We start from the raw sequence: 27936 nt of genomic DNA, 5'->3' as shown, positions 1-27936 counted from the left end.
ATATATTTTCTGCTAAATAAAAGAAAAACCTTGCTCCAAGGCCACTGCATTTACATTCATTCATATAACAACCTAAAATCAATATTGTCACGGTAACATCCCGTAAATATGTACAACCATTGAGTGCGAGGTGCGCCACCCCAAGAGACAAAAACAGGAGAGAAGTGTTACATGTGAAATTACATGCTTTTCCTTTATGGTGGTGAATTTGTTTTATGATTTGATGAACAATAATTTCTTCCTACAAAACTGCAACTGCTAGTCTTCCATGAATAAAAAAACATGAAAGGACCACGATACAATTTACATAGGCTCAGACAAGCACTTTGCAGAGACACTTGAGTGCAGAAGCAACTCAGCATCTGCCGATCCAATTACAAACTCTCAATCTTTTTCCATATTTGATCTGCTTCCCAGATTGATCCCAGAAAATTGCTTAAGCTCATTGCAATGAATCCGACTTTCAAGAAGATCTGGATTTATATTGCAAATCTATTTCTCCATCCAATAATTGTGGATATGAAGGCCTTCTGCATCAAATTTTAAACCAGAGCTCAACATGTCAAAATAGTTTCTTTCAATCCTCGGAAAGTTGATGGTATTGGCCTGAGTGGCAAGGGCAAAGCTTTAGGAGGGCCATCACCAAGGGAAAACATTCTTTAAACCATCTGTAACACTTTGATACATCCACTTGAATTGGCCGCAAGAAGCATGTCTGATTTCCCTCTCCAACACACACTTGAAACAAACTGACCGTGGTCATCATCAGTCTCCTTACCGGAGATGGGATCAATAGACCCATACTTGTGTGAAGTAATTGGCATGGGAAGCGATTTATAGTACGTGTAAACCTGTAAGAAAATATAGATATGATGCCAATGGATTTATAGTACGTGTAAACCTGTAAGAAAATATAGATATGATGCCAATGAATATGACTTCAGCACAAAACTCAGGGCTACTCAGCTTTTTCATTTTGGTCATAATTCTTAATAAATTTTCAATATTACAAATGAAAGATTGCAAGTCAAAGATATCATCACAAAATTGGTGCATAATAGGATTTGCAAACTCATGTGTTAGAGATTATGATTAAGTTACAATTTTACATTAGTGAAATTAACTGAAATTACTCATTGTATGAACATGTTCTAAACACTTAAGTTTTAATTAGTAAAACCAAACAGATAAACATTGCCGGAAACTAATATATATACCTCATTTGTTTCTGAACCACATGCAATATATCCATCAGCAACAGACAAACCCACAAAATTCTGTCATAGCCAGAGGTGAAAGATGTCAGCCGACCAAATAAAGCAAAACCATAAACAACCACTGGTCAGAATAAATAATGCCAAAAACACAGGTCAAATTTCTGATGCAGATATTAAGTTAATTTGAATAAATTTTTCCGTATGTAGTCGTAAAAAAGAAAAGGTTTAAACGGTCTTGTGATACCCATGGGTCTTCTAACTAGAGGCAATGAGTAGTCTAAGTAATAGCTTCTCTAATAAGTTGATTTCAACTTCTGCACCTCAACTTTTTCAAAAGCTTTCTAGTTTATCTTTTCTCCATAAGCATCTATAAGCTGGAAAATAAATACTAATTTCAATTAAAAGCTCCTATAAGCTAGAAACTAACCCAAACTGAACCATTGTAGTTGTTCATCATCACAGATGTGAATAATTTATTTTGACCAAAGGCATACACATTTCATAAATTTGACTAGCCACTCAGATAAACAACAATCTGAAGTCCCATTTAACACCGAAACAAACAGGAAGTCTAAAAGGATGTGACAAAAAAACCTTACAGACTTCACAAACATTAATTGCATTCAGTGCTACAAAATGTAAAATCATACCTTTTCATTAGTATGTCCAGACAGGGTTAGGCTGCGAGCACTAGTAGATGCACCAACCGGAGAGGTTTTATTGAGATCCCAGATCTTTAATGTATTATCAGTAGAAGCAGAAACAAGTGTTTCAGAGTCTAAGAATTTGACATAGCTTACAGCTTTACGATGGCCAACCAATACACACCAGGGACTTCTAAGATTGCGAAGATCATAACAATAAGTTGAGTAATTTGCAGATCCAAAGGCCAGCAAATGAGAGGAATGAGCAGAAAATTGAACACAGCAGACATTAGCAACATTCCTGATTGTGCCTAAACAGTTTTTCTGCGAAAAAATTGCACTATTTTAGCTCTTGAATGGTTGTTGCTAAGAAACTATCATGTATGTTTGGCAGTAGTTTGAGCTGAAGGGAAAATACATAGTGATGCAAAATTTATGCTTTAAATTTTGATAATTATGGTCATTAAATATCTGTCCCTCTGATGATGGAAAGACAAAAACTGAATTTTCTTAGATTCAATATATTTCTGATGTGAAAAAGATTACCTGTTTGGTGATCAAGGATTCTCAATTTACGTGGAGAAATTTTCAAATTGTGTTCTTGATGCATACGAACAGTGATTATCAAAACTTTTCAAATTCATGTTGTGTTTGAGGCAGTGTTGTCAAATTTCTACTATGGGGTTATGGCATGGTGGATTTCGAGCCCACTGCCATAGGACCTAACATCATGTTTATATGGAAATTTTTTGGCCAGCCACCATAATCTACCATTGAAAACACTGGCTTGAGGCCATAAATAAATAAAAAATACTCAGAAAGAAGCAACATACAAGTACATCGTAACCCTAGTTTTTTGTTGGTTACTGATTTTCTGTCGAGCGAAATCTGCACATTGCATGCATGTGTGCATTAGTGAACGGGAGAGGGTTTACCTCACTGATGCTCCACAACTTGACAGTACAATCATCACTTCCACTGGCAAATTTTGTAGGGCATAGCGGAGAGAAGTCAACAGACCAAGCCCTCTTTTCATGTTCACTGTATTGAGAAAATTCTTGACCTGTACTAGCATCCCATAACTGAAAATGCATTGATTGTACAAGCCATTAATAATGTTGGAAATCAGAGCACGCCAATCATCCAGAAATAGTTATATTCTTTCAGAATACCACCCTCCAAAAAAAAATCATTTCCAAATGATGTTGGTTTAGATGGGAATGTTTTATAATCATGTGATTTTACGACCTTCTAAATTTAAGTAAAAAAATGATCACCACTCTCTATTTCGATTCTAAATAACCATATGTCATGCGCAAGCTTGGCTGGCCTACAACAATGTAGGAAGCACATGTACTTCAAGAATTTCCAAGTTTGATATTGGTATAATAGCACAAAGTGACAGAACAAATTCAAATTATTTGAGAACATCTGAAAAGAAAAAGAACAAGAGTTTCCACCAAGACAGTTAATCTATTCTTTCATTTTCAAAAAATAAACGTTATATTTTAGCAGTACCCATTTTCACCAGTACATTGTACATCACATGACTAGTTAATGAGAATTCTGTAACTATGAAGGTATATTGATGTCCACAAGCAACCTGCTTTTACCCCGCAAATTATATCCTATGAATGAATTGTATCAAATGATATAACAAAAGTATTCCCAGTGTACTAAATTCATAATTAATTTTTGGGTCTTGCTAACAAGTGCACTTATTACAGAATCAACAAATAGAAATTTTGCACTGAAAAGATAAAAATTGAACTTTTAAGAAATTGAATGCACAACTTCCAATATACTTTTAATGCAATATTTATATATTTTGGATTACTTGACAACTGCATTAAGAGCACTTGTTAGCATTTGCCATAACTTTATCTATGCATAAGTATCACAGATACTCATTTCCAGTTCTTGTACAAGTATTTCAGAGTACTATTTTACAAAAGTTAAGAAAACAGTCCACTCAAACAGACATCCCAAGAAAGCTACACATAGATAATATAATCCTATGTGTAACTTTTAAGAATCATAGAAACCAATATCATTAGTCAAATGTACTAACAACTTACTAATCACATAATGGAAAATGAGATGTTGAGTTCTAAACCAAACATTCTTGACAAAATTAAAACTCTTCTCTCCATTAAGGGGCTGTGTTATAACTCAAATATTCAAGTAAAAGATGAGTAGACCCTCTAAAGTAAACCATTTCATTTTGAGTCAGAGATACATTGCTTTCACATATGTCAGTGAGTGATACTGCAAGAAATGTCTTTGAATGATAAAACAGCAAATCAAGTGGTGTCTGCAAAGCATACCTTCACTACACCATCGTAGTCTGTAGAGGCAAGATAATTCTTAATATAGTTATTCCAGCAAACACAACTGAGCTTTGATCTGTTTGACATCTCAACAACAGGATAATGGATATCAACAGAGTCATTGCAAAGTGAACTAAACTCAAATATTTTTATTTTCTTAGATATCCCAGCAGAAGCAAAGTAATCTTCATCCCGATCAAAGCTCAGAGAGCATATCACATTTGCAGGATTGTTAAAATCTGCATTTCTTAGTATACCCCGCACTTCAAGCCTGCTATAACGTGCATACTTGCACAAACCATCAAAGAAGGTTCCTAAAGCATCTTTACTTTTATGTTGTTCCTCGCCTTTTTGGGTCACATTCCAGTTCTCACGAGTTCTTAGTATATCTTTGTCAGGGTGATCTGTGGCATCAATTTCAGAAAGCTGAACTTTGGATCTCATGGAAAAGTAAGCACTTTCAAGATGGCCTATATTTCTCATCAATCTTAGTTCATTTGTATTAGAGATTGGGGATAATGTGGGCAGCATTCCTACACTCAAAAGTTCCTTTTTAAGAGGCATAATCTCGTTCTGCAAGCCAGAGGTAACCAAAGATTTTCTTAAGCCATGCCGCCTTTTGGCCTCTTCTATATCTGCTTCCAAGCACTCTACCTGTTCAGCCAATTTGGAGGCATCGCCCTGCTTCTGGTCTTCTAACGAGACGAGGAAATGCAATAACAATTCCGATTCTGCATCTTCTTGATCTATACATGACGACAATTCCTCACTACACAACTCTTGTAATCCATTAATTACTTCAGATTGTAGCATTTCCCTGTTAATATGTGACAAAAGTTATAACTTTTGGGAATCATATCAACATAAGTTAAAGCTTTAGGAAATCATATCAATTAGGTATAACACTTGTCGTCCAAATTATAAGAATTAACTGTATATTTATCGGAAACATACCTAAATATTACTCAAGAAGACTGTAAGAGAAGAATATCGAAATTAAATGCTCTGAATCATTAAAGCAACCTCATATAGGGTTGCACCCCACATATATAAACACTATTCAGGCAATATCGCTATCCAACGTAGGAATCTCGACCCCTGCTAATGGCCCACATATAGGACTAGACATCTGAATTGTAACCCAGGTGGTGCAACATATCTACAATAAGCTCTAATACCATCTTAAAATTTGGGTTGGGTAACTCAACCCTGCAATACCAACTTGTTAGGTGAAGATTGTCCCACTTATAACCCCTATTGAAGCCATATTACTATCTAACGTGGGATTCTCAACTTTCAACAATACCTATGAACATCAGCATAAGGGCACACCATGATTTAAATATACATTCTTCACTTCTTGCATATTAACAATGTTTGTCAAAGAAAACAAATGATAGATCTGTATATCAGTCTTTTGTAAACCTATTTTTACATATAATTTTAGTTGAATTAAATAAGATGTTAGCTACAATAGACAATATTCCAATAGTACCTTGTTGTTGGACGTGATGATGGTTCAGGATGCAGCAGCCAAAGACAAAAGCCAGCTTCCTTAGGATTTTCTGATAGGAAAACTGGAGGAAGAATCCTATGATGAAGATCAGACATTGCTGCAATATGCCCTCTTTCAGAGTCAAAATGGCCTAGTAACTGAAATAGTCGAAATAAAAATAAGATCTGACTTGATGTTTACTGTTCCAATGAGAATGATTGAGAATAGTATCAAATAAAACATTTAATTCATTGGAAAGTTTGTCAAAACTTATTGCACATTAAGTTACTTACAGTCACCCCATTTGGTTAATTTTATTGACTACTAGAAAGGTCTGCATTAAACACCCACACAAGTCTTTTGAGGCAGCCATTTAACTAAGAAATGTACTTAACATCTGAATTTGAGTCTTACTGGGAGGATGTCAACAAGCTAACACGAAATATAGGGAAAAACCAATGGAAAAAAAATCAACTTTATAAGTTTCCACACAACACTAATGCTAGAAAGCCATGTTGACCTCAAACATATACATAGACGGAAGCAGATTTTCAACTATATTTCACAAGTTCATATCTACAAACACATCTCATTTTGAAAAGTTAGGAATAAATATTATCAAAGAACACAATAAAACTGCATTTAAATAATGAAGAAGGGTATCATGAACTGGTCTACAAACCTCAAAAAGGAGGACACCAAGGCAGTAGATATTTGATGATGTTGTGCAACCTCCCTCAGGACTTGCATACCACTTATTTTCCAATCTTTCACATAAAGAAGTCGATGGCAATTGACCTGTATTAGATACACTAGGGATGCCAGACATTCTCCCAATATCATACTCAGAAAATTGGATATCTTCCTCATATTCATTTTGATAATCTAGGGAACCAATTGTAGGAATTTGAACTCCATGATGATTAGCAGTCTCAAGACACAAGTCACTCCCAGTAACCCTCACATTCTCATTAAATTTCTGTTTCTTGGACCCCATATCAATAGAAGATGATGTAACTTCCTCAGACATCCTTTTTCTAATAAATGAATTATCCAAATGAAGAACTTCAGGATTCACAACACTGCCTGCCATCTGTTTTTGAGTTGGTAACCCAATATACATGACCTGATTTGATAGTAACAGTTTAAAGTAAGATGGACACAGGTTATGCAATGCAATTCCCCGAGAGTGAGAGTCGTCCACCAAATCCACAATCTTCCTAAATATATTTAAACTTTCCACTTTGCCTGCTCTGCGCTGCCCAGATTTTAACCATTCTCTCAATGTTACACCGTTACATTCAGTCATATTAGATCTAGGAACAGCAGCATCACTATGAAAGGGAAACGTTGCAGTTTTGGAACCGTAGTTAACTGATATATTGGAGTTTGACTGAGCACCGATACCAGTCTTCGTATGTTTCTGGTCTGTCCCAATGCTGGTCTTCATCTGATTCTGATCTGCGCCAATGCCAGTTTTAATCTGATTCCGCTCAGCATCACTGCCAGCCTTTGTCTGATTTTGCTGTCTAGACTGAACATAGAAGCCATCAGAAGATGGACCTTTATGTACAACACCCTTATTCTTCAATGTATTTTTAATAAAATACTCAGCAAATCCCGATTTGGATATCATTTTTGTCCGCATTCCTCGATGAAAATCACCTGTACCCTCTTTACTTTCAGCAGCGGGCAAGTGTTCAACGACGTTGCTCTGACCATCACTGTGTGATTTTCTAGCTAACAGCTCGGGAAAGCCTGCAGATCCAATATCCTCCCGAGCACTAGATGTACCCTGGCCACTATTTACCAGCCCAATATCGCTTACCGAATTTCCATTTCCTGAATTATTATTAGCAAGCTGATAAAGATTCTGCCAATGTTTCTGTTGATTATACATTTGCACTTGGTTGTTTGATGTACCGATATCGAAGGTCGAACCATTGTAACTTTTTACTGTTAGTTCTTCAACCATTGCATAAGGAGGTTGTGATGTAGCTGCCTCGCTTAAAGCCTCAACTACACTTTTACCATGTATAATATCATCATATTCCCTTGGTTGTGTTTGGGAGTAGTCCTGATTAACAGGTATAAAGACTTGTTGAGACTTAAGGATTCTTCGGCTTTCGATTTTCGATGAATATTGATCATCCTCTTTGTTCTGGCGCTGTGAATCCTCAACAGTCTCTAATGGAGTTGCCGCATGAACCAATTCTTCATCCATGGCTTAGTTTTATTAGGTTTTAACCTCAACAATCACGTATGCTCCATATTTAGCAATCAACACATAAACTAAAACTGTTCATCCATCAGACAAATAAATATTTTAAAAACACATTAGTTAATTTTATATTAATTAGCATTTAACATTACAAATTACAATAACAGCAGGAAAAAAAAAAACTTGTATGCTATGCAATTTGTAGATTTGAAAAGTTAAAGTAATAAATTCAAATAAATAATGAAAAATTTGGGAGAAGAGAAGTTGAGTAATAGACATTAATTAATAATAATAAGATGGAAGGATAATCTTATATTTGGAATAAAGATTTGAAAATAGGAGTAATCGGAAAACCTGATAAGTGGTGCAGCAGCATAGAGATGAATTAATCTATGTATATAAAATAATTGATGGAATTGGGGAAACACCGAAACAGGTATAAAAATTGGTAGAAAAGAAAGAAAGAAAGAAAGAAAGAAAGAAGAGGACTTGACTTACATGAAGGAGAAGCGATTAAGTGGAAGTGGAAGTCGGTGTGTGTAAGTAAGGAGAACAAAAGGCTGGGAAAGCAACAACATGCGCTCTCACCACTCATATAACAATAGCTGTTGGCATACCAAGTGGCAATATTCAAGATAAAACGGTTTCACGGGCCGGGTTTCATCATTCACTTCTACCCGACCCGACCCAACCCAACTATAATAAAATCTAAACGAAACGACAGCGTTTGAGGGATAATACATTTGATTTGATTGATGTGTATCTTCTCGATAAACCCTTCTCTTTGCCTTACGAATGCATCTTCATAGTCTTCTCCACCTATCTAGTTAGTGGCTCCACCCTGCGAATTTCAAAAGCGGTTATTCATTGAAGCCTTGTAGCGTAGCCATGTCTTCTTCCAAAGACGCAGACCCAAACCTAGGTTTTCTAACTCGAAAGGATACAGAGGTGAAGCTTCCACGACCAACCAGGGTTAAAAACAAAACCCCCGCTCCCATTCAAATCACCGCCGAGCAGATTCTTCGCGAAGCTAGAGAACGTCAAGAAGCCGAGATCCGCCCTCCCAAACAGAAAATCACCGATCCAACAGAGCTCGGCGAGTACCGTCTCCGAAAACGAAAGGAATTCGAGGATTTAATCCGGCGAGTTCGATGGAACATTAGTGTTTGGATTAAATACGCACAGTGGGAGGAATCGCAGAAAGACTTCAAACGCGCGCGTTCCGTTTGGGAAAGAGCTTTAGAAGTTGATTACAAGAATCACACGCTATGGTTGAAATACGCGGAGGTGGAGATGAAGAACAAGTTCGTGAACCATGCCAGGAACGTTTGGGATCGTGCTGTTACTCTTTTGCCGCGAGTGGATCAGTTATGGTACAAGTATATTCACATGGAGGAGATGCTCGGAAATGTCGCCGGAGCGAGACAGGTTTTCGAGAGGTGGATGAAATGGATGCCGGATCAGCAAGGATGGCTCTCTTACATTAAATTTGAACTTAGGTACTAATAGATATAAATGTTAGATTTTTTTTGAATTTTTTTATTTAAATTGAAAATAAATTATGTATTGTTAGAATGATAATAGATACAAATCATGACATGGTATGCTTTGTATTAGATACTTAGTTAGGTAGACTAGTTAGTGTGACTAATATTGTATTTAATACTCTGAATATAGAGCTAGTGGATAAACAAACTAACCATCTAAAAACTAACTCTAAGTAACTTTTACATTTAACTTTGACTAACATTCATATTTAATAGGTACAATGAAATTGAACGAGCTAGGGGGATTTTCGAGCGATTTGTTCAGTCTCACCCTAGGGTTGGGGCTTGGATACGTTATGCCAAGTTTGAAATGAAGAATGGTGAGGTTCCTAAGGCGAGGAATGTTTATGAAAGAGCGGTGGAGAAGCTTGCAGACGACGAAGAAGCTGAACAGCTTTTTGTGGCGTTTGCTGAGTTTGAGGAAAGGTGCAAGGAGGCGGAGCGTGCAAGGTGTATATATAAATTTGCACTTGATCATATTCCTAAGGGAAGGGCGGAAGATTTGTATCGCAAGTTTGTGGCGTTTGAAAAACAGTATGGTGATAGGGAAGGGATTGAGGATGCTATTGTTGGGAAGAGAAGGTTTCAGTATGAAGATGAAGTGAGGAAAAATCCTTTGAATTATGATTCTTGGTTTGACTATATAAGATTGGAAGAAAGTGTGGGGAATAAGGAAAGAACTAGGGAGGTTTATGAGAGAGCTATAGCTAATGTTCCTCCAGCTGAGGAGAAGCGATATTGGCAGCGATATATTTATTTGTGGTATGTTTGATTTTGAATAATGTTTTTCCTATTTGGCTGTTTATTTATTCAGTGATTTTTCATTTTCTCCTGTGTTTATTGATCTGTGTGTAACTTAGGATTAATTATGCACTCTATGAAGAGCTTGATGCTGGCGATATGGAGCGAACAAGAGATGTGTACAGGTAAGCGGCCTTTTGTGAACTTCCAAGTATTAGCTTTTAAATCTCTGTTTTACTCCTCAATATGAGCTTAAATGAGGATATGTTATACTTTAGAGGTGCTTGTTTTTCCTGAATTATGCACTCTATTGTATGCTGATTTACTCCTTAATGATGATTGCTTGTTGAAGGTCCTTTAGTCCTTTGCACAAACGTCCACAAAAACAAATAAATACACTCCAACATTAGATATATAGTTTTTTTTTATATATAAGCATTAGTTATATAGTTTGATTTAGTCTTATGTGGAATGTCTAATTCAAAGCAATCATCTGTTAGATACTTGACCCAACTAATCATTTAGAACAGGCTCAATTAGAGTTCTGTTGACCAGTGTCAATAGTTAGTTATATAGAACAGTGGACACTGCATATTAAGATTAGGCGGAAAATGGGAGGTTTTAGGCTTGGAGTAGGGAGGACGAACCATGACTCACAAGTTTCTCGGTAATGTAAAAGATATATATTTCTGTACTACTTCTTTCCTCTATATTCTTCAGTCACATTTGATTCAGATAGTTCATCCTTTGACTTTCTGTTTTTATTTTTTTACCTTTCTGGTCCAGTTCTATCCCCATCCTGGTATGTAAGATATAGGTTTCCGTACTACTTTTCTCTAGATTCTGCAATCAGATTTGTTTCAGATTTGTCATCTTTGACTTTATATATATTTTTTCTTTTCTGGTCCAGTTCATTCACTGTTCTTACCAAATTACCTCAAAAAGGTTATTAAATTTATTGCAGTATTATCCCACTGATTTTCGTTCTTTTTTACTTTCATTTGTTAGGGAGTGTCTCAACCAGATACCTCACCATAAGTTTTCATTTGCAAAGATATGGCTTCTAGCAGCCCAATTTGAAATACGGCAGCTGAATCTCAAGGGTGCTCGTCAAATATTAGGAAATGCTATTGGAAAGGCTCCTAAAGATAAGGTACTATACTAATATCTATCTAGACGAAAATATTATGTAGCTTATTTTCATTGCCGCACAGTTAACTTTAGGTACACCTTTTCTCTTTTACAACAGATATTTAAGAAGTATATAGAGATAGAACTGCAACTTGGTAATATAGATCGGTGCAGAAAACTCTATGAAAAGTATCTGGAGTGGTCACCTGAAAATTGCTATGCATGGAGCAAGTATGCAGAGTTAGAGAGATCTTTATCTGAGACCGAAAGAGCTAGAGCAATATTTGAGCTTGCAATTGCCCAACCAGCATTGGATATGCCTGAGTTGTTGTGGAAGGTATGCATAAATTTTATTTATTGTACAAGAGCCAAATCTTAGCCTATCATCATAATAGATGCCAACATCTACACATTTATCTTGACTAATTTCCTGTCCTTCACTCCCTTCCCCACTAATGCTGCATGGCCTAACAAACTAGCCAACTCAGCACTTTGTAACCAATGGCCCAACCAGTATTGGACATGCCTGAGATAAAATTGATATATTGCACATGAGCCACATCTTAGCCAACTCTGCATTTGTAATCAATCGCCCAACCAGCACTTTCATCTTTCCTTCTCCTTCACTGTTATTTTCTGATGTATACCATGTCTAAGAAACCTATATATATGCTGGTCATAACTCATAACCTAATTATAAATTTGTGAATATATAACAGGCATACATTGACTTTGAAACTGCTGAGTGTGAATTTGAGAGAGCAAGGGTACTTTATGAAAGGCTTCTTGATCGAACAAAGCACTTGAAGGTATGGATAAGCTATGCAGAGTTTGAAGCAACAGCAATTGATAAGGAGAGTTTAGACTTGTCAGAAGAAGAAAAGAAGCAATGCATTCAGCGTGCCAGAAGTATGTGATCCTAGTTTTATGCCCATATACTATTCATGATTGTATGTTTTTTAAGTTTGAATTGCAGCAGAATAATTTTCTGATTCTCTTTATATTTTGTTTTGTGCCTGTTTAAGGGGTGTTTGAGGAAGCTCTGAACCACTTCAGATCATCAGCTCCAGATTTAAAAGAAGAAAGGGCAATGCTTCTAGAGAAATGGCTCAACTTGGAGGCTTCATCTGGGGAGCTAGGTGATGTTAGCTTAGTCCAGTCTAAGCTTCCCAAGAAGCTCAAAAAGAGACGGCAAGTTACTACTGAAGACGGTTCTTCTAGGTACGTAACTAATTCATTGTTTATATGAGTGGGTTTCCAAGGGTTAGTAGATATGGACATATGATATCTTTTGCAACACGGTCATTGCTATTGTCTGGAATTTTTTCCTCATGCTAACACATAACACATTTGAAAGTTCACTTCAGCTTTTAGCATTAGGCGTGTTGACTTTTTGAAATACATTAGACATGTTGACTATCCCGTTGTCTATTAGATTTGTAAATTAATAAATATATTTGCTTTTAATTTCTCCAAGTCTTTTTTCCTACTTCATTCTTTTCATTTGATTTGCAGAATTGAAGAATTTATCGACTATCTATTCCCTGAGGAAACTCAGACGACCAATCTCAAGATTTTGGAAGCTGCTTACAAATGGAAGAAGCAAAAATTGTCTACTGGTGATGATTAACAGTATCTTGTTGCTCTCATGCTTCCAGCGTGGCATGATTCCATTCTTGTATAACTGGCAATATTTGTAGCTTCAACAGCGAAGTCAATTTTGGGCTTTTAAAGTTTGTAACAGAGAAGTGCATTGAAGAACACGTGCTTTCCTTACATTGTGAATTGGAAGTCATGGTTGTAAATTGTGATTTTCCTCACATGTGATATAGGCAATGTGTTAGGTATGTACCAAAGTCAGTTATTGAGTGTACATATGTTTAGATCTACAATTTCTCTGGTTTACAATGCTTAGAATTGATTCACAATGTTTTTTTGTCAATGGATTCTACTGCAGGTAAACCACAAGTTTGCATGCTTTGACTTCTTTTCATGTGTCGTGGAATGTGTTATTACATTGAAATGGGGGATTAAGCTTAAAGTGACAACATTTGAATACAAGAGAGTAAAGTTTACAAGATTACACATTCTCTACTTTTGCTAGTCTAAAGAGTCTTGTTGTTTGTAAGTCATTTATACCTCGATATGCTAAAAAAGCAAAGGTTGACCTTTTAATTTGTAAAAACATAATGTTATATCAAATTTGTGAAACATTTTTTTAATCAAGATTAATTTATCATTTTGATCAAGATCAAATTTGTAAAATATAATAGTATAACAGACAAAATAGTTTTAAAACTAAATTGACGATTAGGTTTAAATAAAAACACATTGGTTGAGATGCTTAATTGTATATTTTTAAGATGAGTATTAGTAATATACACTTTCACTCATACTTTTTAACATGTTTTTATATATTGGTTGAAATTCAAATTACTTTCTCAAAATAAAGAGATCTCACATAAATTTAGTGGTAAATTTTAATTAATATATATATATATATATATAAGGTTTTTTTTTTTGTCTTAGGTCAACAATTTATAAGAGAAAAAGATCATGCTAATTTAGAGTTTGTCTAGAAAATAAGTAAAATCTCGAAAATAATGTTTTATAACTAACATGATGGAAGTATAATATTGTTATTCCAAATTTATTTTTATTTACCTGAAATAAAAAATATTTCCACCACAGCATCTTAGAGAAGGGTAGTCACGATGACAAATTAATTGACAATAATTATTAATTTGGACAATAATGATGTTTATTATTAGAGATCCTTTAATTTTTTTTTATTTCACCACCAAAATTACTGTTTTTGTTTCTCGTTACAATGTATCTGCCATCTATTTTTCACGTTTTATTTTCAATATTTCTGAAAACAATCCGGTTGGTGGAAATCAACTTTCATTTCCCAGGTACTATAACGACTTTCATTTTATTTATATATATATCTGGGTAAAAAATTATGGGTCTGGATTTGTTACCACATGTGCATCATTTAAATTTCGTTGAAGAAAATGTGTCCTCTCATTTGATGGGTATGTAATTTTTCGCATAAGAAACATGGAATGAACATCAAATCAAATAATGTAATGGAATGAACATCAAATCAAATAATGTAATGGAATGAACATCAAATCAAATAATGTAATGGAATGAACATCAAATGAAATAATGTAATGTAACAAAAGTCTGCGGTAAAATTAAATGTTGACCAATGATGGTTAATACATAATGTTTGATGTTATAAAAATTAACGAGTTAACTAAATTGAATTTTTTGAATGATTTTGTATCTAAACTTTCATTTCTAAAAGCTGGCCACAAACGGTGAGTAAAATATTTGAAGACAGATTTCAATATGTGCATCTAGGGTTAATTCTCACATTTTGGATGCTATATATTCATCACAATGTGTATAGATTTGTTGTACATAGTGCATTAATAATATCAACATGCATACATCCAATATTTAATATTTGCCATTTAACTTGTCATGTGTGTGTTCACTTCTCAATTCCAGGTTTCGTATTCATTTTGGGAGAGAATGAAGAGTTCCTAGATAGTAGGACATTTACATTTGAACTTAATATTTTTGGAATGTTTGAAGGATGATCAAGTGTCATTTGAGGGAATTATCCAAGTCCTTCGGGAGTCAAATTCATCCTAAAAAATCTGAAGAACTCAGAAGAACCAAAATAGGTGCATACTTTTTTTCTTGTGAACACGATTTGGATTACAACAAATTATTTTAACCGAAAAATAAAGGACTACGTCTATATTTAATTGATTTGCACGTCTTCAATTAAAAACTCTAAAAATGAGTATCTTTAAACTAAAACTTAATATAGAGAACCCTTTGACTTAAATCAATATTACCTTTCGCCGAGTAAAACTGGACTATTATAATTTAAGGAAGGTCTCGAGTTCGATCTTTGTGGATAGAAGAGACTCCACTGAAGGTAGTCAGTCAGATTCACAACGGAGATTAATTGCCAATAAAGTCAGTGAATATTTCGCACCAATAACATGATTACAAAAATAAAAACCCTTTGATACAAACTTGGTTAAACATGTGTTTGGACACGCGTTAAGTAGAATTTTCTTGCTCCATATGATTCTTTATGATGGTTTTATCAAAACAACAATTTGTAGATTTAAGTGAATTGTCAACCATGAACGCGGAAACAAACACAAGCTAACCAGGGAGACACTATTTAAGATTAATAACAAACTTTGCCTAATGCAAAGTCTACTCTTTTCACATTACAAATTGCAGTGACATCTTGAAACATATGTGAATATCTATCTATCCATCAAGATCAAGGTAAATATAATATAACAAGATTTATTGGTGATTCCCGTGCAGATATTGAAAACAACCTCTCAAGAGTCCTAAAGCTAATTAAGACTGAAGACCAAAGCAAAAAAGAAAACTCCAACAAAGAGACAGAACTTGTGGGACTAATTGAAGACTTCTACAATCAGTACCAGTCATTGTATGTATTGTACGGTCGCCTTACCGGAGAGTATATGAAAGTAGCTTCTCGTAGAGTAAAGGTTTCTTCACTCTCTTCCTCTAGTTCAGACTCTGAGTACTTTTCTTCAGATGAAACAGATTTCAACATCTCAAACAAAAACCCATTCTCAAGAATATCACAAAGGGAACATTATTCTTCATTTGTCAACACTCTTGAAGCTCTCAAAACTCAAAAATCAACAGAACCAAATGAGTTTGAAACACATGAAGTGAAACAGCTAAGATCAAAGAATGCTGAGCTTGAACAAGAAGCTAAATGTCTTCGAAACCATAAATGCAAAATCGAAGAAAAGATGAAACATTTTAGGAATGAAGCATTAAACCAAAAGAAAGAATACACCGATCAGATTAATGTCATGCAACAGAACTTGGAGTCTGTATGCAACAAGAACAGAGAATTGGAGATTCAGTTAGAAAATGAACGAGGAAAAGTTTCACAATACTTGATTCGGATACAAAATATGGAGAATTTAGCTGAAACTGTTTCAGCTGAAGAAAGTCTGCTAAAAGAGAAACTATGTTTAATTGAAAGGATAAAGGAATTGGAATCTCAATGCAGCAAACAAAATGATTTGGAAGAACAGTTAAGAAATGCAAGGTGTGAGATAAACACTATGCAGAAACAGAAAAGTGAGTTAGAGTTACAAAATGAACGAAGCCAAAATGAATATTCAGAAACGATACAGAAGTTAGCAGAAACCATTGATCAAAAAATGGAAGACAATGTTCGTGTATTGCATCAGAGGATCGACGTGGTAGAACAGTTGAACAAGGAAAACAAAGAAAGTTTCAAATTGACAAAGCAAAAGTACGAGGAAGAGGTTAAAATGCTTGGGGAAACAATGGCTGATTATGAACATGAAATTAGGAGGTTTAAAGAAAAGGTGTGGAAATTAGAAGCTGATGTGAGCAAGGAAGGAGGTGAGAAAATGAATTTGATGAAAACAGTGACACAGTTTGAAAGGAAAATTGGGAAATTGGAAAAGAAAGTGAAAGAGAAGGATGAAGAGTTGGTAAGCCTTGGGGAGAAGAAGAGGGAAGCAATAAGACAGCTTTGTTTTCTGGTTGAGTTTCATCGTGATCGTTGTCTCTATCTAAGGGATTTGATGTTAAAGATGAACGTAAGGAACATATAATGAGTTTGTTAAAATGTAGTTCTCACTGTTGTATTTGCATGACAAAGAGACACAGAAATATAATCCCAAAAACCATCGCCTTTGATTAGGATTGCTACTTAATTTTGGATTATTTACATAAGATCAGTGAAATAATGTAAATCTATCTTCAATGTTTCTTTGTATGCATTTTTTTTCTAAAAAATGGAAGCAATACTATAGCATTTTACAATTTAATAAAGTTAGAAAAATGTTTTCACACGCCAAATCTTAGCTTCAGACAGTAGCTTCAAGGTTGCTAATTCTTCAGTCAGATATTCTTATTTCAACTCCAAGAACATCCTTTACCATCTCGTATGTCACGAAGGCAATGGCTATGGAAGGGACAACCTGAAACCAATACAGCAAGAATGCAATTGAAATATTGATCTAACATATACACAACTTATTATATTTGATCCTATAAATTGAATTTTCTCTTCAATTACAAAGAACTGTTGTCAATCAACCCCAAATGAATTTGTTGCTGAAATTATCTATCCTAAAAAATGATGAAAAAGTTGTACTCCCTACGTTTATGTTCCCCTACAGTTTCTAATTCAACTGTGTATCAGTGTATCCAAAATTCTGAGTGGATGTTTCAATTGGCAGCGATTTTCAAGAGTTGCATTTTGAAGTTTCAACAAAATCATGGTGTCAAACTCAGTGTCAATTCAAACATACATTTAGTTCCTATGAAGCAATATAAAATTGTCCAACTGAAATATTTAATCCTACTCACCTAGATAAATGATTTAAATCATAAAGCAGTAGAATCTGACAAATAATTAACTTGTGCAAATGTGCTACCAGATCAACTAACCTTCACAGAATTGGGGACTAAGCCCTTGTATAAAGCTCCAAATCCTTCATACTTTACTGTTTTCCTGAATGCATCAACCATGCCAGTATACTCAGCATTTCCCTTCCCATCACCAGCAACAACCGAAGCAGCACCTTTCCATCCCACCATCTGCATTCTTCTGCGAATGACATCAAGAGGGTATGCCACTGTCTGGCCAATAGTTCCAGCAGCAGCCCCACATGCAAGCCTTGTCGTCACGCTTAGCTCTGAGTCTTTAGCTATTCCAAGTGGTTTTGTTTTAATCAACCAGTCTTTTAGAGATTCATATACAGAAAAATTTAGACCCACGTACGGTATCTGCACACAACATAGTAACATAAACAGGAAATTAAAAGCTTTGTTTTGAAACTCAGGGCTCATAGCATAATATCGTCTAGTGTCAAATGTTAATATATACTTGTCTTTCTATTTCAAGAATCAATAGTTGTTTACTTACAACTCCTATGACTGAAGGTAACCATCCTTTATACAATGCTCTAGCGCCTTCTTCCCGGAAGACTGTTGAAAGAGCATTAAAAATTCCTCTGTATTGACGAGGAGATGCTTCTGTCTGCATATTCATTGAAAATGAATTGGGCTTAATAGCCAACTATGCTAACGAGTCTTTAATTTAAAAAAATCTAAGCTAAGAAATCAATAATCAAAATTCAGAAAGAATTTTGTTTAACAATACCTGTACAGTTAGGCGTCCTCGCACCAGGTCCATAGGGTAAGTTGCAGACATTGCAATGATTCCTGCACATGCCCCAGCTCCAAGACGCAGAAGTGGAGAGAGTTGAGCTTCTTCTGAAAAAATTAAAAGTGTAGGCAGGGGAATAGACATCATTCACAGAAGCAAATTCTAATATGGATAGATAAGTTAAAAAGTATTCAGATAAGAAATTCATTGATAAAATTTAAATATGCATTCACATATTATCATGAAATCGACAAAATAAGTACATGCAAAATAGATTATAGATTACTTTATATACCATTTCCAGTTTGCAACCGGTAGAGATTTAAAATACCCCTGCATTGGTATGAAACAGTGATCAGAAGGACATTGAATTAACAAATTTACCACAGAAAATGAAGAAAAAAAATGTATATATCAGATAATGAATGTGAAGAAGCATACTTAGATGCTTGCTCATAGCTAAAAAACTTCACTGCTGAATTAGGGATAATACGTGCGCAATTGGTTCCATTTCCTTTAAACATTCCCCTAAAACCCTCAGTTTTCCATATATATTTTAACCCTTGAACTGTTCCATTATATTTTACATTGTGACGATTTTGAACCTGCATTTTCAAAATGAAAATGAATCATATTCACAGAACATCAAGCAGCCAAGTTTTTTATATAGCATCATCTGTCTATACATCAATAAACTTTAAACATTGGACAAAATAACTCTTGATGCATTTCTATATATATGTATCCAGACATACATTATATTGGATTGATATCTGTTAAAATATTATATTATAATGTAAATAATTAGATTAGATGGGCTGTAAGTATTCCAGCCCGTTAGCATTACTGTAAATTAGGGTTGTTTAATAGTCTTTATCTATATAAAGAAATTTCGTTGTGTAGTTGAAACACACGGGTTATTCAATATGTCTCTCAATACTCATTATATTCAACATGGTATCAGAGCCTATTGAGAGACAACCCTAATCGTCAACTACCCGGTGGACCCACTGTCTCCGGTGAATATTTTTTCTTTCTTTTTCGGCAAACCGTGTTCTTAACTCCGGTTTCTCCCTCTTTGCCTTTGATACGCTGATTCCTCAATTTTTTGTCCATCCGTTCACACTCTACCGTCGCTGCCGTCACTGTTTCTGACGATTTTTTCGACGAACGACCACTCCAGCAACGTCATACACCCCAGATCGGCCAAACCCTTCAGTCGCGTCATCAGAAACATCCACACGCGCCCTCACGCGCCGCCAGCCATCATGCGCTTGAGATCAACGCGCCGCCTACAACCACTGCGTGTGACGGCGCATCCAGCAGCCGTTCACGGTGCCACTTCTTCCATAGCACTCGCTTCGGCCTCCTACTTCCATATTTGCCCTCAGTTTTCAGTTTCGAGTTACGGATATACGAGTTCCAGCTCAAACAGCCCTTAGTTTTCAGTTACCGCTTGTTGAATATCATTATTCCGAAGGCACTCGGTGGCTCTATTTCTTCATATCTTGGCACCGTTCATAGTGCACTTCATGACTTTAATGAGTTTTTCCCTCCTGCTGCAAGTAATCCAGTTGAACAGAAGAAGGAGTTGGATCAATGCAGCACCTTCTTCATGCTTCTTGCACTATATGGTCGACCCCAGGAGTACTCTGCAACTCGTGATCAAATTTTAGGGTCTGTTACTGTTCCGGATATGTCTACTACCTCAGCGATCCTCCTTCGAGTACCAGCAAAACATCTAGTTGAGATTCTATTACTTCAGTTCCGGATGACACTGTTGCCCTTGCATCTCATGGACATAATCAGAATCGTTCTCGTGGAGGACCATCCAACTCTAAGCCTCGTCCCAAATGTGAGCATTGTAATCGGCTTGGACACACTATTGATCGTTGTTGGAAGTTGCATGGTAAGCCTTCGCCTTCGATAAATGCAACTCAGCTCGATCCTTCTGCCACTATTCAGACTACACCATCTCCACAAGGCTCCCCGACAAATTATGAAGATTTTCTCCGATGGGTTCAGAGTCATCCGAACTCTAGTTCTCCTACATCAGTTGCACACACTAGTAACTTATTTGTTTACCTCTCTCACTCATCTTCTCTCGGCCCTTGAGTTCTTGATTCTGGTGCGTCTGATCATGTTACTGGTAATAAAAGTCTCTTTTCTTCACTCTCTACATCTGGTTTTTTACCTACTATAACTTCTGCAAATGATACTCAAACCCGGTCTCAAGGAGTTGGCATTGTCCACATTCTCCCTTCCATCTCAGTTGCATCTGTTCTCTATGTACCTGGATGCCCCTTTAATTTACTTTCAGTTAGTCGATTGACTCGGTCTCATGATTGTATTATTACTTTCACTAATGATAATGTTACCTTGCAGTACCGGAGTTCGGGACGGACGATTGGCGTCAGATGTGAGTCACAAGGCCTTTATTACCTTTCTACATCTTCCAAGACGTGCTCTGCCACAGAGTCCCCTCATACTATCCATGTTCAGCTAGGACACTCAAGTCTTACCAAACTACAAAAATTGGTGCCTAGTTTATCTAAGTTGTCTGCTTTACATTGTGAGTCGTGTCAGTTAGGGAAACACACTCGTAGTCATTTTTCTGATTGAATCAATAAAAGAGTATTCTCTCCCTTTGTTTTAGTTCACTCTGGTGTTTGGGGTCCCTCTCGTACTGTGTCTACTTTAGAGTCTAAGTATTTTGTTAGTTTTATTGATGATTATTCTCGTTGTACGTGGTTATTTTTAATGAAAAATAGAGTTGAACTGTTTTCCATTTTTGAGCAATTTTATCAAGAAATTAAAACTCAATTTGGAGTTTCCATTCGTACCTTAAGAAGTGATAATGCTCAGGAATATTTGTCCCATCAATTTCAAACTTTTATGGCTTCCAAAGGTATTCTACACCAAACATCATGTCCTCATACACCCCAGCAAAACGGGGTAGCCGAACGCAAAAATCGACATCTCATTGAAACCACACGAACCTTACTTCTCCATGGCAATGTTTCATTCCGTTTTTGGGGGGATGCAGTCTTAACGGCGTGCTACCTTATCAATCGTATGCCGTCTTCTGTTCTTGATGGCAATATCCCCATTCGGTCCTCTTTTCCCATACCCCTCTTCACCCACTACCACCTCGTGTCGTTGGGTCCACATGTTTTGTCCACAATTTATCTCTTGGTTTGGACAAATTGTCAGCTCGGTCACTCAAGTGTGTCTTTCTCGGTTATCATCGGTCCCAAAAGGGTTATTGTTGTTATTCTCCCACACTACACCGCTACGTTACATCAACCGATGTTACCTTTTTCGAGTCTGTATAATATTTTAAACCTGCCCATATAGCTACTGAGCCCCATCAGGACATTAATCCCAAACCTCCTCAAGTAGTTATCCCTATCCCACCCACTCATATTCCTACCGAACCTGTCGAGTCTGCCCCCCAACCTCCACGACCATTACAAACATATCAGCGTCGTCGCTTATCCTCTGTTGTGTCTGTTCATGTTCCCATTACAGACTCTCCTCCGACGCCACCTCTAGATTCGACCCTGCCACCTGCGCATGACCTTCCCATTGCTCTTCGTAAGGATATTCGCACCACCCGTAATCCATCTCCTCATTATATTGAGTTGTATTATCATCGTCTTTCTCCTTTACATTACACTTGTTTGTCCTTCTTGTCTTCTGTTTCTATTCCTAAAACTACATGTAAAGCATTACCCCACCCTGAGTAGAGGCAAGCAATGTTTGATGAGATGTGTGCTCTACAAAGCAGTGGTACTTGGGAATTGGTTCCTTTACCTCATGGGAAGTCGTTAGTCGGGTGTCTTTGGCTTTGTACAGTGAAGGTTGGTCTTGATGGTAAGATTGATCGATTTAAGGCTCGTTTTGTTGCCAAGGGATATACTCAGATTTTTGGGTTGGATTACAGCGACACATTCTCACAAGTTGCCAAAATGGCATCTACTAGACTGTTTTTCTCCATTGCAGCAATTCGACATTGGCTTCTCCATCAACTTGACATTAAAAATGCTTTTTTGCACGATGATCTTGAAGAGGAAGTTTATATGGAGCAACCACCAGGGTTTGTCGCTCAGGGGGAGTCTTCCACCATGTTTTGTCGGCTACACAGGTCCCTTTATGGTCTTAAACAGTCTCCTAGAGCTTGGTTTGGAAGATTCAGCTCGGTAGTACAAGAGTTTGGTATGACCCGTAGTGAAGCCGGTCACTCTGTATTTTATCATCACTCAGTCCAAGGGTGCATCTATCTTATTGTTTACGTGAATGACATTGTTATAATTGGTAGTGATCAGCAAAGAATACTTCAGTTAAAACAACATCTTTCAAATAAATTTCAGACTAAAGACCTTGGTAAACTCCGTTATTTTTGAGGTATTGAAGTAGCCTAATCCAAGGATGGCCTTGTAATTTCACAAAGAAAATATGTTATGGATATTTTTGAAGAAACAGACCTATTAAATGTCAAGTCAGTTGATACTCTTATGGATCCAAATGTCAAACTCCTACCCAATTATGGGGAGCCTCTATCAGATTCAGGAAGATATAGGAAATTGGTTGGAAAATTAAACTATCTCACAGTCCTTCGTCCTGACATTTCCTTTGTTGTCAGTGTGGTAAGTCAGTTCTTAAATTCTCCTTGCCAAGAACATATGGATGTTGTAGTCTGCATTCTTAAATACATCAAAAGTGCACCTAGAAAATGTCTCATTTATGAAGATAGAGGACATATTCAGATAATTGGCTACTCAGATGCCCGATTGGGCAGGCTCAACCTTAGATAGACGATCAACTTTCGGGTATTGTGTACTTGTCGGAGGAAATTTAACATCTTGGAAGAGTAAGAAACAAAATGTTGTTGCAAGATCCAGCGCTGAGGCAAAATACAGGGCCATGGCACTAGTAACGTGTGAACTCATCTGGTTGAAACAGTTACTGAAAGAATTTTAATTTGAAGAGGCCAGCACAATGACACTAATATGTGATAATCAAGCTGCATTGCACATTGCCTCGAATCCTGTTTTTCATGAGAGGACAAAGCATATTGAATTGACTGTCATTTTGTTAGAGAAAAGATCGAATCGGGTGACATCATCACTAGCTTTGTCAATTCCAATGATCAGTTAGCAGATGTTTTTACAAAGTCATTGCGAAGTCCCATAATTAGTTATATATGTAACAAGCTAGGTGCATTTGATTTATAAGCTTCAGTTTGAGGGGGAGTGTTAAAATATTATATTAGAATGTAAATAATTAGATTAGATGGGCTGTAAGTATTCCGGCCCGTTAGCATTACTGTAAATTAGGTTGTTTAATACTTTTTGTCAATATAAAAAAATTCATTGAAACACACGAGTTATTCAATATGTCTCTCAATACTCATTATATTCAATAATATCTTTCGATAATTTAAAGAATTACAATAAACTTAACAAAAAGTACCTGCAGCAGAATCTTCAATCTTTCTAGAGGAGCCACAGCTGTTCGTGACCTTTACAAGAAAGTAGATATAATCCTGTTAAATATTATAATGTAAATATTATATTATAGTAGATGGGCTGTAAGTATTATGCCTTGTTAGTATTACTGTAAAATAGGGTTGTTTAATACCCTTTGTCTATATAAAGAAATTTCGCTGTGTAGTTGAAACACACGGGTTATTCACAATATGTCTCTCAATACTCTTTATATTCAACATGGTATCTAGAGCCAACTGAGAGACAACCCTAATCGTCAACTACCCGGTCGACCCACTGTCCTCGGTGAATATTTTCTCGGCAAAACCGTGTTCTCAACTCCGTTTGTCCCCCCTCTGTCGTTGATACGCTGATTCCTCAATTTTTGTTCAGCCGTTCACGCTCTACCGTCGCTGTCGTCACTGTTTCTAACGAGTTTTCTCGACGAACGACCACTTCATCAGCGCCGTACACCCCAGATCGGCCAAACTCTTCTGCCACGCCTTCAGAAACCTTCTCACGCGCTCTCATGCGCCGCCTGCACACCCCGCGCGTGAGATCCACGCGCCGCCACTGCCACTGCGCGTGACGGCGCGTTCGGCGGCCGTTCACGGTGCCGCTTCTTCCATCGCACTCGCCTCGGCCCCCTACTTCCATATCTGCCCTCAGTTTTCAGTTTCGAGTTACGGATATACGAGTTCTAGTTCAAACAGCCCCTGTTTTCCCAGTTCCGACGCGTTTTCTGACAATCTGTGCTGACCATGGCGTCCAAGTCTGAAACAAAGAGCATCTTCACCAACTACATCACTTCTCCTCTCTCTGTTGAAAAATTGAATGGATCAAATTATGATAGTTGGGCTGCTGACATCAAACTATGGCTATGTGGTCAAGGTTACGAGGATCATCTCACCCAAAACCCTGATAAGGTGAGTGTGACTGAAACATCCAAATGGAGACAGATTGATGCTCAGTTGTGTAGTGTCATTAAGTCTACACTTCATCCAGATGTTAAACTGATCTTCCGTCTGCATCTCACGTGTGAATCGGTTTGGAGTCAAGCAAAGGCACTCTATACTAACGACACACGTCTCTATGGAGTCTGTCACCGCTTGCTGAATATCATTACTCCGAAGTCACTCGATGGCTCTATTTCTGCATATCTTGGCACTGTTCATAGTGCACTTCATGACTTTAATGAGCTTCTCCCTCCTGCAGCAAGTAATCCAGCTGAACAGAAGAAGTAGTTGGATCAACGCAACAGCTTCTTCATGCTTTTTGCACTCTATGGCCTACCCCAGGAGTACTCTGCAACTCGTGATCAAATTTTGGGATCTGTTACTGTTCTGGATATGTCTACTACCTCAGCGATCCTCCTTCGAGTACCAGCAAAACATCCAGTTGAGCAGTCTATTACTTCAATTCCGGGTGACACTGCTGCCCTTGCATCTCAGGGACATAATCAGCATCGTTCTCGTGGAAGACCATCCAACTCTAAGCCTCGTCCCAAGTGTGAGCATTGTCATCGGGTTGGCCACACTATTGATCGCTGTTGGAAGTTGCATGGTAAGCCTTCGCCTTCGATAAATGCAACTCAGCTTGATCCTTCTGCAACTATTCAGACTACACCATATCCACAAGGCTCCCCAGCAAACTATGAAGATTTTCTCCGATGGGTTCAAAGTCATCTGAACTCTAGTTCTCCTACTTCGGTTGCACACACTAGTAACTCATCCGTTTACCTCTCTCAATCATCTTCTCTCGGCCCTTGGGTTCTTGATTCTGGTGCGTCTGATCATGTTACTGGTAATAAAGGTCTCTTTTCTTCACTCTCTACATCTGGTTTTTTACCTACTATAACTTCTGCCAATGGTACTCAAACCCGGTCTCAAGGAGTTGGCACTGTTCACATCCTCCCTTCCATCTCAGTTGCATATGTTCTCTATGTACCTGGATGCCCCTTTAATTTACTTTCAGTTAGTCGATTGACTCGGTCTTATAATTGTATTATTACTTTCACTAATGATAATGTTACCTTGCAGGACCGGAATTCGGGACGAACGATTGGCGTGGATGTGAGTCACAAGGCCTCTATTACCTTTCTACATCTTCCAAGACGTGCTCCGCCACAGAGTCCCCTCATACTATCCATGCTCAGCTAGGACACTCAAGTCTTACCAAACTACAAAAACTGGTGCCTAGTTTGTCTAAGTTGTCTAATTTACATTGTGAGTCGTGTCAGTTAGGGAAACACACCCGTAGTAATTTTCCCGATCGAGTCAATAAAAGAGTATCCTCTCCCTTTGCTTTGGTTCACTCTGATGTTTGGGGTCCCTCTCGTACTTTGTCTACTTTAGAGTCTAAGTATTTTGTTACTTTTATTGATGATTATTCTCGTTGTACGTGGTTATTTTTAATGAAAAATAGAACTGAATTGTTTTCCATCTTTGAGCAATTTTATCAAGAAATAAAAACCCAATTTGAAATTTCCATTCGTACCTTAAGAAGTGATAATGCTCGGGAATATATGTCTCATCAATTTCAAAATTTTATGGCTTCCAACGGTATTTTACACCAAACATCATGTCCTCATACACCTCAGCAAAACGGGGTAGCTGAACGCAAAAATCGGCATCTCATTGAAACCACACGAACCTTACTTCTCCATGGCAATGTTCCATTCCGGTTTTGGGGGGATGCAGTCTTAACGGCATGCTACCTTATGAATCGTATGCCATCTTCTATCCTTGATGGCAATATCCCTCATTCGGTCCTCTTTCCCCATACTCCTCTTCACCCACTATCACCTTGTATCTTTGGGTCCACGTGTTTTGTCCACAATTTATCTCCTGGTTTGGACAAATTGTCAGCTCGGTCACTCAAGTGTGTCTTTCTCGGTTATCATCGGTCCCAAAAGGGCTATCGTTGTTATTCCCCCACACTACACCGCTACGTTACATCAGCCGATGTTACCTTTTTCGAGTCTGTACAATATTTTAAACCTACCCATATAGCTACTCTGCCCTATCAGGACATTACTCCCGAACCTCCTCAAGTAGTTATACCTCTCCCACCCACTCATATTCCTATTGAACCTACCGAGTCTGCCCCTCAACCTCCTCGACCACTACAAACATATCAGCGTCGTCGCTTACCCTCTGTTGTGCCTGTTCCTGTTCCCATTACAGACTCTCCTCCGACGCCACCTCTGGATCCGGCCCTGCCACCTGAGCCTGACCTTCCCATTGCTCTTCGTAAGGATATTTGCACCACCCGTAATCCATCTCCTCATTATATTGATTTGTGTTATCATCGTCTTTCTCCTTTACATTACACTTGCTTGTCCACCTTGTCTTCTGTTTCTATTCCTAAAACTACAGGTGAAGCATTATCCCACCCTGAATGGAGGCAAGCAATGCTTGATGAGATGTGTGCTCTACAAAGCAGTGGTACTTGGGAATTGGTTCCTTTACCTCGTGGGAAGTCGTTAGTCGGGTGTCGTTGACTTTATACAATGAAGGTTGGTCCTGGTGGTAAGATTGATCGATTTAAGGCTCGTTTGGTAGTCAAGGGATATACTCAGATTTTTGGGTTGGATTACAGCGACACGTTCTCACTTGTTGCCAAAATGGCATCTGTCAAACTGTTTTTCACCATTGCACCAATTCGACATTGGCCTCTCCATCAGCTTGACATTAAAAATGTCTTTTTGCACGGTGATCTTGAAGAGGAAGTGTATATGGAGCAACCACCAGGATTTGTTGCTCAGGGGGAGTCTTCCAACATGGTTTGTCGGCTACACAGGTCCCTTTATGGTCTTAAACAGTCTCCTAGAGCTTGGTTTGGCAGATTCAACTCGGTAGTACAAGAATTTGGTATGATCCGCA

At 37.3% G+C, this 27936-nt stretch overlaps 4 protein-coding genes across 7 annotated transcripts in view; 2 read left to right on the top strand and 2 right to left on the bottom strand.

Annotated features, from left to right (window-relative positions):
• Window positions 1-17: 17 nt before the first annotated feature.
• Window positions 18-8550, bottom strand: LOC101508100 (protein SPA1-RELATED 2). Of its 4 annotated transcripts, none has more exons than XM_004511468.4 (8): window positions 8406-8548; window positions 6369-7984; window positions 5687-5844; window positions 4189-5008; window positions 2797-2943; window positions 1868-2185; window positions 1218-1277; window positions 18-901 (listed from the first exon to the last, which is right to left on the bottom strand). In XM_004511468.4, exons 2-8 carry the CDS (start codon window positions 7908-7910, stop codon window positions 578-580), a joined length of 3369 nt encoding a protein of 1122 aa, XP_004511525.1. In that variant the 5' UTR covers window positions 7911-7984; window positions 8406-8548; the 3' UTR covers window positions 18-577. The 4 variants fall into 4 exon arrangements, with proteins under 4 accessions (XP_004511525.1, XP_004511527.1, XP_004511526.1 ...); XM_004511470.4 differs by having other exon boundaries at window positions 18-851; window positions 8406-8547; XM_004511469.4 differs by lacking the exon at window positions 8406-8548 and adding an exon at window positions 8262-8399.
• A 102-nt stretch (window positions 8551-8652) lies between these two features.
• LOC101507663 (uncharacterized) lies at window positions 8653-13552 on the top strand. The gene is made up of 9 exons (XM_073364666.1): window positions 8653-9406; window positions 9671-10216; window positions 10315-10380; window positions 11204-11348; window positions 11445-11663; window positions 12046-12235; window positions 12352-12547; window positions 12842-13170; window positions 13284-13552. The coding sequence occupies exons 1-8, from the start codon at window positions 8796-8798 to the stop codon at window positions 12954-12956; spliced, it is 2088 nt and encodes a 695-aa protein (XP_073220767.1). The 5' UTR covers window positions 8653-8795; the 3' UTR covers window positions 12957-13170; window positions 13284-13552.
• Window positions 13553-14801: 1249 nt separating this feature from the next.
• On the top strand, window positions 14802-17028 carry LOC101488584 (uncharacterized). Its single transcript, XM_027337450.2, has 2 exons — window positions 14802-15027; window positions 15695-17028. The coding sequence occupies exons 1-2, from the start codon at window positions 14937-14939 to the stop codon at window positions 16999-17001; spliced, it is 1398 nt and encodes a 465-aa protein (XP_027193251.2). The 5' UTR covers window positions 14802-14936; the 3' UTR covers window positions 17002-17028.
• Window positions 17029-17061: 33 nt separating this feature from the next.
• LOC101507350 (mitochondrial adenine nucleotide transporter ADNT1-like) overlaps window positions 17062-27936 on the bottom strand; it is a 12997-nt gene continuing 2122 nt past the window's right edge. Inside the window, exons 2-8 of the mRNA XM_004511466.4 lie at window positions 24039-24087; window positions 19005-19168; window positions 18859-18896; window positions 18558-18670; window positions 18321-18434; window positions 17843-18181; window positions 17062-17370 (exon numbers count right to left, since the gene is read on the bottom strand). Coding sequence (XP_004511523.1) covers window positions 17287-17370; window positions 17843-18181; window positions 18321-18434; window positions 18558-18670; window positions 18859-18896; window positions 19005-19168; window positions 24039-24087 — 901 coding nt within the window. The 3' untranslated portion in view covers window positions 17062-17286. The remainder of the gene's footprint in view (window positions 17371-17842; window positions 18182-18320; window positions 18435-18557; window positions 18671-18858; window positions 18897-19004; window positions 19169-24038; window positions 24088-27936) is intronic.

This window comes from Cicer arietinum, chromosome 8 (genome assembly GCF_000331145.2).
Source record: "Cicer arietinum cultivar CDC Frontier isolate Library 1 chromosome 8, Cicar.CDCFrontier_v2.0, whole genome shotgun sequence".
NCBI classification, from domain to species: domain Eukaryota; kingdom Viridiplantae; phylum Streptophyta; class Magnoliopsida; order Fabales; family Fabaceae; genus Cicer; species Cicer arietinum.
This window is presented reverse-complemented; position numbering and strand designations above follow the sequence as displayed.